This window comes from Rhinoraja longicauda, chromosome 15 (genome assembly GCF_053455715.1).
Source record: "Rhinoraja longicauda isolate Sanriku21f chromosome 15, sRhiLon1.1, whole genome shotgun sequence".
Taxonomy (NCBI): domain Eukaryota; kingdom Metazoa; phylum Chordata; class Chondrichthyes; order Rajiformes; family Arhynchobatidae; genus Rhinoraja; species Rhinoraja longicauda.
Window position 1 is genome coordinate 43,362,860 of NC_135967.1, and position 15,741 is coordinate 43,378,600.

The 15,741-nt window shown below is 45.3% G+C and overlaps 1 protein-coding gene across 2 annotated transcripts in view; it reads left to right on the forward strand.

Moving 5' to 3' along the window:
• kdrl (kinase insert domain receptor like) overlaps positions 1 to 8,761 on the forward strand; it is a 234,052-nt gene extending 225,291 nt beyond the window's left edge. For both annotated transcript variants that reach the window (XM_078412567.1, XM_078412568.1), the window contains one exon: positions 963 to 8,761. In XM_078412567.1, the coding sequence (XP_078268693.1) occupies positions 963 to 1,176 (214 nt within the window). In that variant the 3' untranslated portion in view covers positions 1,177 to 8,761. The remainder of the gene's footprint in view (positions 1 to 962) is intronic.
• Positions 8,762 to 15,741: the final 6,980 nt, after the last annotated feature.

A 15,741-nucleotide genomic window follows, 5' to 3' on the forward strand; every position in this document is an offset into this window, starting at 1 on the left:
GGACTCACCTAAAGACAATATACCTGACAGTATAAATACAAAAGTAATGTTATGCCACCATTAAGGTGCCATTTGCCAATGCAACGACTGGCCAGGTATATGGATACAAAAGGTTTTGAATGATATAGGCCAGAGGCGGGCAGGTGGGACTAGCACAGTTGGGACATTTTGGTCGGCTGGACAAGTTGGGCGGAGGAGCCTGTTTCTGTGCAGTATGACTCTGTCATTGTTTGACAATTCTGCTAAGGACAAAAGATCATTCCGCTTTACTCCGTCTCGGCTCCCAAGGATGATGGAATTTATTTGCCAGAAAATGGTTGTGGCATCAAACTTACTGAAAGGGTGTTAGAAACAGAAACTATTCTTACATGTTGAAGAGTCCTTGGATGGCAGAGATTGACAGATTCGTGTTTCGGAGGGGTGTCAGGGGTTATGGGGAGAAGGCAGGAGAATGGGGTTAGGAGGGAGAGATAGATCCACTATGATTGAATGGCAGAGTTGACTTTTGATGGGCCAAGTGGCCTTATTCTGCTCCTGGAACTTATAAACTAATGATGCGTGTTTCAAGAGGCAGCACAGTGGCATAATGGTCAAGCTGTTACCTTACAGCGCCAGAGACCCGGGTTCGATCCTGGCTACAGGTGCTGTCTGCACGGAGTTTGTACGTTCTCCCCGTGACCTGCATGGGTTTTCTCTGGGTGCTCCGGTTTCCTCCCACACTCCAAAGACGTGCAGGTTGAAACGTTAATTGGCTTGGATAAAATTGTAACTTGCCCCTGGTGTGTGTGGGATAGTGTGAGTGTTCGGGCATCGCTGGTCGGCGCGGACTCGGCGGGCCGAAGTGCCTGTTTCCGCGCTGTACCTCCAAGCTAAACTGAGCTGTGAACTGCAGAACCTGCAGATTCTGGGACTGGTGAATCACTACTAACTGGTGTCCGTTCACTTTTCGTTTCTTGTCACAGAATGAGGGCAGTGAGTAGAAGCAAGGAGTCCATCTTGTCCGAGGTTGAGAGTCACGTCAAGCCGTTCCAGTCCGACCTGTGCAACGTCGAGGACGAGGGGCTGGATTTTGCGCTGGAAGATGCAGTCCTGTTGCCGATGGATCAGACACTGGAATGCCACAGTCCGCCACCGGATTACAACTCTGTCATCCGCTACACCGCCCCGCCAGTCTGAACAAACTGACCCTTCTGACCGCCACCCCATCGCCAATGCAGCCTGCCAGCAAGCGACGCACGACAAGCAACATATCCTGGAAATTGTAAACTGTGGATGGGAGGCATCTAGATTGGGCAAGGGGTATGAAAACCAGCACAGCATTTAACATTAAAAAAAACCCCAGCACACGGGTCAATACAAAACACACCTACAGGTAGCTGTCCAATCTAAACCAACCACATGCTGTATCCCAACATCAAAACCACATTATTACACATTGTTAGTACTATGCCTGGAGTTGGAACTAACGCACGGTTCAATGGCGCTCTATTGTCACACGTGCAAAGGCTCGGTGAGATTATTTTCTTACAAACAGTAGAGAATCGCCAGAGCAACCCCTGATGAGCAGTTGTACAGAAATAGTCTGCTGATCCCGCACGCAGGAATCGCCATGTTTTGGCGCCATTTTCAGAATCCATTCCACGCTTCAGTTGTTGTGAGCGGTGCCCGTTCCAGGCGAGCCCCAGGCTGCTGCAGGGCCTCCAGCCGTCGCCTTCCCTCGGTCAACCAGCGATCCCGTGTCCCTCTCCTCGCCCGTCCACCTCTGTGCCCCGGGGGGGGAGGTGGAAGCCACCCGCGGGCGATGCCTCGAGGGTGCGATGGGCCAAACCCCAGGTTGCCTCTCCTCTCCCACACCGGCCTCGCTTCTCGGCCGTCACGTCCGTCGTTGGCGCCGACTCCCCCCCAATCTCTGGTCTTTGGGGGGGGGGGGGGGGACAACAAGCACGGGCCGGCTCGGCGGATCCCGCTGCCAGCCACAGACTGCCAGGTCCTCCATTCAACCACGGTCCGCGCCGACTCCCCCGGGCTGTCGACAGCGGCGTCTGTTGTATGATCACTGTTGTAGTCAATGAATCGCATTGCAATCGTGAAAGGTCCAACAACGGGAATGTCACTAAAACCAAAACAAAATTATATTCTTCCTGCATTAAAGCATGCATTACCAATATCCATTTTAAATTGTACTAGCCTCAACGAAGACTAGGGTTGCCAACTGTCCCGTATTAACCGGGACATCCCGTATTTTGGTTTGTCCCGCCCTTGTCCCGTATTAGGCCCGGACGGCGCTGTAGACCCGGACGCTGTAGGCCCGGACATTGTAGGCCCAGACGCTGTAGGCCCGGACATTGTAGGCCCGGACGGCGCTGTAGGCCCGGACGCTGTAGGCCCGGGCATTGTCGGCCCGGACAGCGCTGTTGGCCCTGATGCTGTAGGCACGGACACTGTAGCCTGGGGGCCGCAGCAGTACCGGATAGTGTAGGCCCGGGCAACGCCTAATGGAGGTTGCGTAGCAACCCGGGGCCCGGGCGGCCGCTATTGGTGGAGCGGGAGCATGTGGCCACTGGCTGGGTGAGGTTACATGGGGTGCGGGGCGGTGACGTGACCCTCCGTCCCTTATTTGGGAGTGAGGAAGTTGGCAACCCTAAAGAAGAGTAACAGTAAAATGTACTCAACATGTATTCTGTACTCAACAGTTGTGAAGAAGGGTCCCAACCCAAAACGCCACCTATTTCTTTTCTCCAGAGATGCTCCCAGACCCGTTCAGTTACTTCAGCACTTTGTGCCTATCTTCGTTATAAAGCTACATTTTCTGCTTCTGTTGTAGCATCTGCAAAACCTTTGTTCAACTGCATGGATTCTTTGGTTTCAAATCAATTATCGTTACATACTTCCCGATGTTGACCCACACATATTGTTCAGACCACGTTATTGTCTGTCTGCCAGACCAGCTGCTCCAGCAGAAGGTGACCTGGTCTCGTACTTTCTCACCTCTTTCTCGGTCACCCAAAATGGCCTCCTCTACCACATGTCAGTGCTACCAGCTATCAGTGAGGTCATGAAATACTAGAAAAGGTACCTCTGGAGAACATGGAGAGGTGACTATTCAGGTCGGGACTGAAGAAGGATTCGGACCCGAAACATCACTTATCCATAAGTAGACACAAAGAACTACTTACGCTGGTTAATACACAAAAGGACACAAAGTGCTAGAGTGCAGCAAGTCAGGCAGCATCTCTGGTGAACATGGATAGGTGACGTTTCAGGTTCAGAGCCTGAAGAAAGGTCTCGAGCCGAAAGGTTCCCTATCCACGTTCTCCAGAGATGCAACCTGACCCGTTAAGTTACTCCAGCACTTTTTGTTCTTTCATCACCTTTTCATGGTCTCCAGAGATGCTGCCCGTCCGCCGAGGTACTCCAGCACTTTTGTGTCTTTTTTGGTAAACCAGCATCTGCAGTTCCATGTGTCACACAGAGTAGAATGCTGCATTAATAATCGATGATGCCAGGCGAACAGATTGTGAGTTCGTTTCACAATATCTCAACCAGGTGAAAAAGAGCTGACCCTCCAATGAAATATATCTTACAAAAGTGATCTGATCGATCTCACGTCCAGATCTGGCTTCTTCCTGGTGTAGTTGTGACATTCTCCACAAATACTGCACAATAAGTGCATTGTCCCCGATAACAAAGAGCTACGTGACAGAGGGTGTCAAACTACAATGAGAGGAGAAATATAGAAAAGGTCATTTCAGAGAAAATAAGGAGGAAAAAAAATTAAAAGGCAGCTAACTAAAAACAGACATGGGAACAGTTTGCCAGCTACAGATTGTGAAAATTGAGCCTGAAGTGATTGGGAAACACAATTATATTAATCCAAGCATGTTGAATTTCCATTTTGATCAAAGTGAAAATATCTCATAATCAACCTACAGCTGTACTAAATAATTAAAAATGTGATTATTCCATATCTAGCTGAAAGCAGTGAAGACCACAGCCATTTGAGCTGTGGGTTGGTGTTTAGAAACCTCTCAGCAGAGCAAATACATACACAACATGTCTCAATCTAAGCAATGTACAGGGACATCCTGGGTACCTTCCAAACAAACAGCACCCAGGGCATGCAGACAATCTTATTTTCCATCAGTTATGCTTGTTCTTCAGGGAACCTCAACAAAGTATCTTCCTTTAACCATATTAGTTTAGTTTAGTTTGGCTTGACTTGTTTGGTTTGGTTTGGTTTAGTTTATACAGCGTGGAAACAGGTCCGCGTGGACTTCGGCCCACCGAGTTCACGCCGACCAGCGATCCCACACGCTAACGGTAGCCTACACACACTAGGGACAATTTACATTTACACCAAACCAATTAATCTACAAACCTGAACGTCTTTGGAGTGTGGGAGGAAACCAGAGATCCCGGAGAAAACCCACGCAGGTCACGGGGAGAACGTACAAACTCTGTACAGACAGCACCCGTAATCAGGTTCTAACCCAAGTCTCTGGCGCTGCATGGCAGCAACTCCACCCACTGCGCCACCGTGCTGCCCCTCGCATGTACTGCCATCCCCACTACCTGTGACGTTGTGGCACCAACATCATGGCCTCAATAAGTTCTGCTCTAATCACTTGATTATGTCCTGGGCAAAACCTCCACATGTGCAGGAAGAAACTGCAGATGCTGGTTTAAACCGAAGATAGACACAAAATGCTGGAGCACTCTGGAGAGAAGGAAACCCATTCCTTCTCTCCAAAACTTCCACTTGATCATCTCCTACTTCCAAACCATAGAAACATAGCAAATAGCTGCCTGCATTTTAAATAATCGTACCAGTAAATTGCAGTGCGCATAAATATCATCCATTTTTAGGTCCGCATACTTTATCAACCAGTAATTATTGGCTCACAGTTTGAAAACCCATCGCTTCTGTAGCCAAGTGTATGATTTTCAGGATATTTTACAGTGGGACTAGTCCATAAATAGCTTACAGTCACATCACTTTGAGTGATTTTGGGGGGAGGTGAAGGTTGGAAATAGACGAGTTGGTGAAGACATGCGAGTTATTCGCAGTAATGTCACAACTCCTGGATTGGGCAACAAAGGTGTAACACTCAGAGAGCTCTTGTCAATTTTGTGGTGCGACAACGACAACTATACCATCGATGTTCCCGCAAAATACAGTCAACAGATTTGCCAAAATGATAGCTTGTGCAGGGAGAACACAAAACCTCAAGTACTTTAGAACAGAAGGAAAGGAATCAATCAACAATTATATAAGTTGGAATATTTTACATATTGGGTATTAGAGTCATAGAGTGATACAGAGTGGAAACAGGCCCTTCGGCCCAACTTGCCCACACCGGCCAACATGTATGTCCCAGCTGCCTGTGTTTGGCCCATATCCCTCCAAGCCTGTCCTATCCATGTACCTGTCTAACTGTTTCTTGAACGTTCAGATAGTCCCTGCCTCAATCATTTTACTTAATGAATTTTCTAAGAAACATAAAAGAATATAAATAATACCCTCTATTAATACAGGATAATTATTGGCCATTAATATTTTAATATTTTTAATAATAGAATTATACCTTTATCCCAAATATCATTGCTTCTTTTCCCGTCTTTGTTTAAGTGTTTGTTCCAAAACTATTCTGGCTGTTCACCTGGCAATGGTAAGGACAGGATGGGAAACAAACGATAACTTAGATAAAAGTTATCAGATTTTTTTTCCACAGTGTTTATGATTTTGACAAGTTAAATCTAACTGATTGTTTTTTATTCCTTTCAATATATTCTACCACGATAAGTATTTATTCAACAATAATCTTACTAATTTAACCACACCTAGATTTGTTAATGCAATTCTAGTGTTGACTTAAATATCAAAACTTCAGTTAAAATTAGTTATTACAGCAGTTTCAATATTAATAACCAAAGTGTCTCTAATCCTGAATTTATCTATCTTACAAAGCAATCTGGCAGCTATCATTTTTATATCTCTTCACTAAATGATATACTCAGAGAGTCTACACAGAAACTTTACGGCTGTAATAAATCTATGAATCCATGTCAATATTTAGAGTAAGCAATGTCTCAGGTAGTCCATGATTTTGCTGTATTCCTTTTTCCATACCTTACACTGGCATTTATTGACACAGATTACAAGCAAATAACAATCCCAGCCATTCCAAGTCCATCAGGGCATCCCAGTAATTATAAATGGCGGTTTGTTTCTAAATAAAAGAAAAATTAACGCTACAGACTAAAACAGAAAATACTTTCTTATTGTGAATATATCGTGCTTTCTCTGCATTTGGAGGTTATTTATGAAGGTTTGGAGAAAGTATATAAAATAAATAGTGTAATGGCAGTTTCTATACCATCTCGAAATCCCACTTCGATAGCCATTACTTCTCGGGGATGAAATGTAGTTATTAAAACATAGCCATAACACAATGACAATAACTGAATTATGCATAAATGGCTCCTACAAATAGTATGATTTATCAAAACTCCCAGAATGCCGGAAAACCTATAAATGCCCGATGAGCACCTAACATAAGTCATTTCCAGTGGATCTACTCTAGATCCATTTTGTTTAGTCTTGTTTAATTTAGTTTAGTTTAGTTTAGCTTGTTGTCACGTGTACCGAGGTACAGTGAAAAGCTTTTGTTGCGTGCTAACCAGTCAGCGGAAAGACAATGCATGATTACACTCGAGCCATCTACAGTGTAACGTGATAAAGGGAATAAAGGGATAAAGAGATAAAGTCCGGTAAAAACTGCTTAAAGATAGTCCGAGGGTCTCCAATGAGATAGATAGTAGGTCAGGACTGCCCTCCAGTTGTTGCTAGGATGGTTCAGTTGCCTGATAACTGCTGGGAAGAAACTGTCCCTGAATCTGGAAGTGTGCGTTTTCATACCTTTTGCATGATGGGAGAGGGGAGAAGAGGGAGTGGCCGAGGTGAGACTGGTCCTTGATTATGCTGCTGGCCTTGCTGAGGCAGCGTGAGGTGTAAATGGAGTCAGTGGAAGGGAGGTTGGTTCGTGTGATGTTACACAGCTGTGAATGTTACAAGTAAAACAAATACTCAGTATTGCTTTGTTATGTTGTACAGTGTGTGGTCACAGATGTAGGTAGATGCTCTATATTTTGTAGAGATGGGCCAAAGCAGGAATCAAACAAAAGAGCAGGAATCTTGCTGACAATTCTATCCCAGTGTTACCAATCAACATAGGATCTTATTATTTTTGCAAAACTGCACAAAGATGGACTTGGAAATGTTTTCCTGTGATCTCTGGGATGGTGGTTACAGTTAACAAATGTAATATATGAGGTTACTTGAGGGCATTTTAGTTTATCAAGTATCAGCTGAGGTCTTTCAGCAGAGAATGTGTCACAATTAGACACAAAACACCGAAAGAAGGCCTGAAGAAGAGTCTCGCCCCGAAACGTCACCCATTCCTTCCTGACCCGCTGAGTTACTCCAGCACTTTGTATCTTTCTTCGGTGTAAACCAGCATCTGCAGTTCCTTCCTGCACAGTGTGTCACGATTAGTTCTGCCGAGCGGAGTGATGTATCAAATCGCAAGTCAGCTCCAGGGCATTTGAACACGCAGCTCACAAAACAATTAGAGATACCAGCAAAACATATTTAAACAGTCACGTGGTTTGCTGGTAGTTACATTTGAACGCATTAAAACCGAGAGCGCTGAAATCTGTCTTTTGTCACCAATACTGCACCATCAGTTACCCTTTGAACTCCCCCATTAAACTTGGAGGAGAACGGCAATTAATCCTCTAGTACTGACCAAAGATGAATTCCTAAACTTGGAAGATGGATTGAGATATCCAAAAGCAAATCTGTTATTCTTTTACACTTCTTGGAAACTAATGAGTTTTTTTGGACTAACGTAATATATTTTCAAAGAAAACTAATGTTCTAACAATGAATGAGCAACTGTTGTGTAACCAGTTTCAGGAAACTATCGTAGCCTTTGTGTACAAAAGGCTAATTTTCTGCGTAGTTTACTGACGGATATTGTTTAAAAAGGGAGAATAAGTCTTCCTTGTGGAATAATCTCCATTCTAAAGCTTGACGTATAGGTTATTAATTCTCAAACTCGTAAATCAATGTTCTTTTCCAAGCTTTGGTTTATTTTTGCTTTTCATAACTTCGCAAGTGATCGGAGCAGAATTAGGCCATTCGGCCCATCAAGTCTACCCTGCCATTCAATCATGGCTGATCTGTCTCTCCTTCCTAACCCCATTCTCCTGCCTTCTCCCCATTACCCCTGACACCCTGATTTAAACTGATGAACAATGCAGTATAAAGGGTTTGCTCCTGGTTCCAATGCAAATGCTTGCAGTACAGGCCAGTCCTATGTATTAATGATGGAAATTATTCAAAGGCAAAGCAACTACTTTCTACAAGAACCACTTGTTTTAAAGTGCCGTAGACCTCATTTGGGACGTTTTTCTTCTTCAGGATCAGCAGAGAACTGTCACTTACTTGAGGGAAACAGAAGGGTCAATGTCATAGTGTTATCTGTGTTAAGATTGTATGCACTGGAGACTTTTTATTTTACACGTGTAACCTAAGCTCTGGTAGAGCTATTAACAAAAAAAAATTATAAGTTTGCTAATATTTATAGCATTTATTGTTCAGCGTTTCTACCTTTTTAATGTTCTTATTAATTCAGAATAAACATTGCAAGATGACTTAGCAAGTAATTGTGTTGTGTTGTGTTGTGTTGAGCTTGGGGCAAGAGTCAAGAGTGTTTTATTGTCATGTGTCCCGAAAGGGAACAATTAAATTCTTACTTGCACCTGCACAACGGAATATGTGGGCATTGTACTCTGTAAAAAAAAAAAATAATTCACGAAGGTCAATGTAACAAACAATAATAGATTTTAGACTTTGGAGATAGACAATAGACAATAGACAATAGACAATAGGTGCAGGAGGAGGCCATTCGGCCCTTCGAGCCAGCACCGCCATTCAATGTGATCATGGCTGATCATTCTCAATCAGTACCCCGTTCCTGCCTTCTCCCCATACCCCCTGACTCCGCTATCCTTAAGAGCTCTATCCAGCTCTCTCTTGAATGCATTCAGAGAATTGGCCCCCACTGCCTTCTGAGGCAGAGAATTCCACAGATACAACGCAGAAACAGGCCCTTCGGCCCACCGAGTCCACACTGACCAGCGATCACCCCATGCATGTAAGCAAAGGAGCACATGATTGGAAGAGGGCACTGGTCAACTTACGGTGCAGAGCTTCATTGCCCTGTATTGCTGATTTTTACAACAACGTGAATTTTTCAATATTTATCAACTGCCTGCGCATTATTTAACTCATTTTACTTTTTGACTGTAGAGGGAGTAAGTTCATGTTTTAATGCGCAGAGCAGTCGTAAAACTGGGAATAAGTATAGTTTAATTCACTTTAGTTTCGTTTATTGTCACGTGTACCGAGGGACAGTGAAAAGCTTTTGTTGCGTGTTAACCAGTCAGCGGAAAGACAATACATGATTACGATCGAACCATTTACAGTGTATCAATGCATGATTAGGGAATAATGTTTAATGCAAGGTAAAGCCAGCAAACTGGGATAGTTCGAGGGTCCTCATGAGGTGGACTGTAGTTCAGGACTACTCTCTAGTTATGGTAGGAACGATTCAGTTTAGTTTAGTTTAGTTTAGTTTAGAAATACAGCGTGGAAACAGGCCCTTCGGCCCACCAAGTCCATGCCGACCAGCGATCCCTGTACACTGGCACTATCCTACACACAAGGAACATTTTAAACACTTTTTACCAAAGCCAATTAACTTACAAACCTGTACGTCTTTGGAGTGTGGGAGGAAACCGGAGCCTGTTTCCATGCTGTACCTCTAAGCTAAGCGAAGCTAAATTCTCTTCATACCTTTATTCTACTCCAACAAGCAGCCAAGTTAATTCCAGGATGGCGGGACTGACCTATGATGAAAGAATGGAGCGACTGGGCTTATATTCACTGGAATTTAGAAGGATGAGAGGGGATCTTATAGAAACATATAAAACTATTAAAGGATTGAACAGGCTAGATGCAGGAAAAATGTTCCCGATGTTGCGGGAGTGCAAAACCAGGGGTCACAGTTTAAGAATAAGGACTGAGATGAAGAAAAACTTTTTCACCGAGAGAGTCGTGAATCTGTGCAATTCTCTGCCATTGAAGGCAGTGGAGGCCAATTCACTGGATGTTTTCAAGAGAGAGTTGGATATAACTCTCCGGGTTAATGGAATCAGGGGTTATGGGGGGAAAAGCAGGAACGGAGTATTGATTCTGGATGATCAGCCACGGTCATATTGAATGGCGGTGCTGGCTCAAGGGGCAGAATGGCCTACTCCTGCACCTATTTTCTATGTTTCTATGTTAATGGCCATCACCCAGGAGCTGGAAGAGACGGACAAATGTGTCTAACATCATTTCACTTTTTAAAATGCTTCTGGATGTCGTTTGGTTTGAGAAATCGATGCATTAGCTTTCCCAGTACAGAAAGCAATGCTGCCCTGACCTATCAGATCCCACTTGGACTAAGAATGCGTGGTTTAAATACTAATCTTCTGGCCTTGGGGCACTTAGTTTTTCTTGTCAAGACACCTGGAGGTCTAGCAGGTTTACTACGCTCTTCAAAGACTGGTATTGGTGACCACATTTTGAAACGCTTATTCCTTCATCCTTCCCTTTCCCATTGAGGTCCAGTTGACAGCTTTCTGAGTTGCTAAGTGTACAGCAGTAGATTGCCCCTTAAAATTTTGCGCGTGTTTAGTTTAGAGATACAGCACGGAAACAGGTCCTTCGGCCCACCAAGTCTACGCCGACCAGCGATCCCCCCCCCATATACGATCGCTTCACTCAACACCTGCGCTCGATCCGCATTGACCAAACTGATCTCCCGGTGGCCGAGCACTTCAACTTCCCCTCCCATACCCAGTCTGACCTTTCTGTCATGGGCCTCCTCCAGTGCCATAGTGAGGCCCACCGGAAATTGGAGGAACAGCACCTCATATTTCGCCTGGGCAGCATGCAGCCTAGCGGTATGAACATCGAATTATCCAACTTTAGATAGTTCCTCTGTCCCTCTCTTCCCCTCCTCCTTCCCAGATCTCCCTCTATCTTCCTGTCTCCACCAATATCCTTCCTTTGTCCCGCCCTGTCTGACATCAGTCTGAAGAAGGGTCTCGACCCGAAACGTCACCCATTCCTTCTCTCCTGAGATGCTGCCTGACCTGCTGAGTTACTCCAGCATTTTGTGAATAAATACCTTTGATTTGTACCAGCATCTGCAGTTATTTTCTTATACCCCCCATATACTAACACTATCCGACACAGTAGGGACAATTTTAATGAAGCCAATAACCTACAAATCTGTACTTTGGAGTGTGGGAGGAAACCTGAGCACCTGGGATAAAAACCCACGTGGTCACAGGGAGAACGTACAAACTCGGTACAGACAGGACCCGTAGTCAGGATCTAACCCGGGTCTCTGGCGCTGTAAGGCAGCAACTCTACCGCTGCACCACCGTGCCGCCCCGATATGGTCAGTTAGTTAGCGGTTGACCATGCTTGGGAGAACAAGATTAATTAGGATACTTGCAAAATGCTGTACTCTTCTTTGCAGTTAGCCACAAGACCATTTACGCCACTTCCAAGATGGCGCCCAACCCGGGCGACTATTTGCGTGCTGGCCACAGAAGCAGCTCTACAGTCACATATTACAATCGCTCCACACTCTTAAATCTCGACTCCTACAGCAACATTTCTTACTTTAACTCTGATCGTCTTAAATTCCTCTCAGATCGGTCCATTCACCGACTCCCGGAAATGTTATTCCCTTATCGCGTATCTGCACACTGTAAATGGCTCGACTGTAACCATGTATTGTCTTTCCGCTGACTGGTTAGCACGCAACAAAAAGCTTTTCACTGTTCCTCGGTACACACGACAACAGGACAGGATGGCCCTGCAGAGAGTAGTGCGTTCGGCAGAACGCACCATGGGAACTACACTCGTCCCCCTGCAGGACCTATACATCAGGAGGTGTAGATCCAGAGCAAGCAAGATCATGAGGGACCCCTGCCACCCCAGTAACGGACTGTTCCAAATGCTACGGTCAGGCAAACGCCTCCGCTGTCACGCTGTGAAAACGGAGAGGATGAGACGGAGTTTCTTCCCACAGGCCATCAGGATTGTCAACTTTTATAACTCCAGAGACTACATTTTGTCTACACTATAGTAACTTTATTTATATGCTGTAACTGTAATTCATTTTTGTGCACAATCCGCAGGCATTGCCACTTTCATTTCACTGCACGTCGTGTATGTGTATGTGACAAATAAACTTGACTTGAACAAACTCAACTAAACTAAACCAAACAAAAGTAAAGCAGATCCACTGGAAATGTCTTCTGTTGGGTGTTCATCGGGCATTTTCACTGTACCTCAGTGCACGTGACAATAAACTCAACCGATAAACTGATAAACTAATAGATGGAGTCTTGCTTTAAGATTTCGTCCATAGCACACCAGCTCTGACCACCAAACATCTCCTGAAGATGGCGCCAGTTTGGCACATTCACACTCATGATTACAAGGGAACTGGCCAATCTCCAGGTACCAGAAGCAATGATTACAACAGTGCCTGGTATTATCAGTGCCTGTGTACGTGCTGAGCTGCAAACCTTCTTCCCCCTCGTCCTCTGTAGAGAAGGAAATAGATATCCGAATTTAATTAGTCTCTATGGGCCACTTATTTTATTAATCATATGAGGGTAAAAACAGACCAGATTTATCCAATTCCCATATTTGAAACACATCAGGGCCTCGTAGAATCAAAGCGAAGACACAAATAGTTGGATTAACTCAGCAGGTCAGGCAGCATCTCTGCAGAGCATCGATAGGCGAATTTTCAGGTCAGGGGGGGGGAGAGAAAACCGGAAGAGAGGGCGTGGCACAGTGGCACAGAGGTAGAGTTGCTGCCTGACAGCGCCAGAGACCCCGGTTCGATCCTGACTACGGGTGCTGTCTGTATGGAGTTTGTTCGTTCTCCCCGTGACCTGCGTGGTCTTTCACCAGGCCTGTTTCCGTGGTCTATCTCTAAACTAAAGTGATCTACAAAGCCCATCAATGGCCACACAGCGTTAATTACCCAAAAAATGCCTCACACACTCGTGGTTGTTTAAAATAGTGCCAGTCACCGGACTTTGAAAAGTCAAATGAGCATGTGATTTTTAATTCATTGTTTATCTCACCGTTTCTTGTGTTGTTTTCTATGTTTTCTATGGTTGATCTAAAAGCTGATCCTCGATAAAACAACAAAGAGTCATGTACTGTAAACTGCCATTGCTTTTCTTTTGGAAGCTATTACTTTAAGAAGTTAAGAAAGGACCAAGGATTAAACTGATAGCTCAGGAAGTAAAACACGAATCAACTTGTCCTGGACCACCCATGTTGAAGCAATGGACAATACACATAAACAATAGACAATAGGTGCAGGAGTAGGCCATTCGGCCCTTCAAGCCAGCACCACCATTCAATGTGATCATCCACAATAAGTACTCCTGAAAACAGAGCACACCAAAGAACCAAAGGTGTGGCCAAAGAACACACCAACGCCTCTACTTCCTGAGAAGGCTTAGGAAGTTGGCCATGTCCTCAACGAATCTCACAAACTTCTACAGATGCGCACTAGAAAGTATTTTATCGGAATGGATCTCAGCACAGTTCGGGAACAGCTCCATCCAAGACCACAAGAAATGTCAGGGAATTGTGGATGCAGCCCAGACCATCACATAAACCAACCTCCCTTCCATTGACTCCATCTACACTTCACGCTGCCTCGGCAAGGCCACCAGCATCATCAAGGACAAGTCACTCCCTCTTCTCCCCTCTCCCATCAGGCAAGAGGTACAGAAGTGTGAAAACGCACACAACCAGATTCAGGGACAGTTTCTTCCCAGCTGTTATCAGGCAACTGAGCCATCCTATTAGCAACTAGAGTGGTCCTGACCTACTTTCTACCTCATTGGAGACCCTCGGACTATCTTTAATCGGACTTTACCTTGCACTAAACGATATTCCCTTTACCATGTATCTATACACTGTGGAAGGCACGATTGTAATCATGTATTGTCTTTCCATTCACTGGTTAGCACGCAACAACGTACTTCGGTACGCGTGACAATAAACTAAACTAAACTAAATTCATTCCTAGTTTTATGACTGCTCTGCGTATGAAAAAAGTGCTGGAGAAACTCAGCGGATGATGCAGCATCCAGGGAGGGAATGGGAAAGTGATGTTTCAGATTGTAGTGGGGAAGGAGAAAGTTGGAAAAGAGAGGTTGGGTTGGGGTTAGGGTTGCCAACCGTCCCGTATTAGCCGGGACATCCCGTATTTTGTCTAAATTGGTTTGTCCTATATGGGACTGCCCTTGTCTCATATTAGGCCCGGGAGGGGCGCTATAGGCCCGGACACTGTAGGCCTGGACGCTGTAGGCCCAGACGCTGCAGGCCCAGACGCTGTAGGCCCAGACGCTGTAGGTCCAGACACTCTAGATCCAGACAGTGTAGGTCCGGACACTGTAGATTCACTGTAGATCCAGACAGTGTAGGTCCGGACAGTGTAGACCCGGAAGCCCGGGCGCAGCCTAACGGAGGTTGCATAGCAACCCTCCTCCCGTCCGGGCGGCCGCCATTGGTGGAGCGGGAGCACGTGGCCGCTGGCTGGGTGAGGTCACGTGGGGCGCAGGGCGGTGACATCTCCTTTTGTCCCTTATTTGGGGGAGAGGAAGTTGGCAACCCCTACTCAGCATAGTAAATATGATATAATATTGGGAAGTCTGGGATGTGGCTAACACCCATGATTGAATGGCGGAGTAGACTTGATGGGCCGAATGGCCTAATTTTACTCCACTCACTTATCACCTTAGATGCTGCGATAGCCCCTGCCACAACACCCTCCTCCGGCCTCACCTTGTCCCTTATTTGGGAGTGAGATAGTTGGCAACCCTAGTTGGGGCACATGCGCAACCATGCCACCCAACTGCAATGATTCTGCAATGCTGGACGAGGCTCAGGAACGAGCGCAGGCATGGCTTCTTCTCCTGAATGAAAACACATCTGCGTGCATTAAGGATAGATCTCAAATTTGCAGGCTGCAAATAATCACTGCTCTTATAAATAAAGAAAGGAAAAGAAAGTACACTTGAGTGAAGTACCAGATGCTGATGAATCATCCTTCAGCTTATCGCTGCAGACTCAGGGAAAGCTGGATGCATGTGACATGGGGAAAAGTTCTTTTCAAAATTTTAATTATAGTAAAAGTACCACCTGCAGGTCCACAAACTAGAAATAGCAGCCAACAGTTCAGGTCAGTTTATGGTCACGTGTACCGAGGTACAGTGAAAAGCTTTTGTCGCGTGCTAACCAGTCAGCGGAAAGACAGCACACGATTACAATCGAGCCATTCGCAGTGTACAGATACAATGATAAGGGAATAACGTTTAGTGCAAGGTAAAGCCAGCAAAGTCCGATCAAGGATAGTCCAAGTGACACCAACAAGTTAAGATAGTAGCTCAAGACTGCTCTCTGGTTGTGGTAGGATGATTTAGTTGCCTGATAACAGCCGGGGAGAAACTGGTTGCGTCTTTGAGAAGTGTATGCGTTGGATGGGTTAATGTTGAATCTTTCTACATTTATCTTGA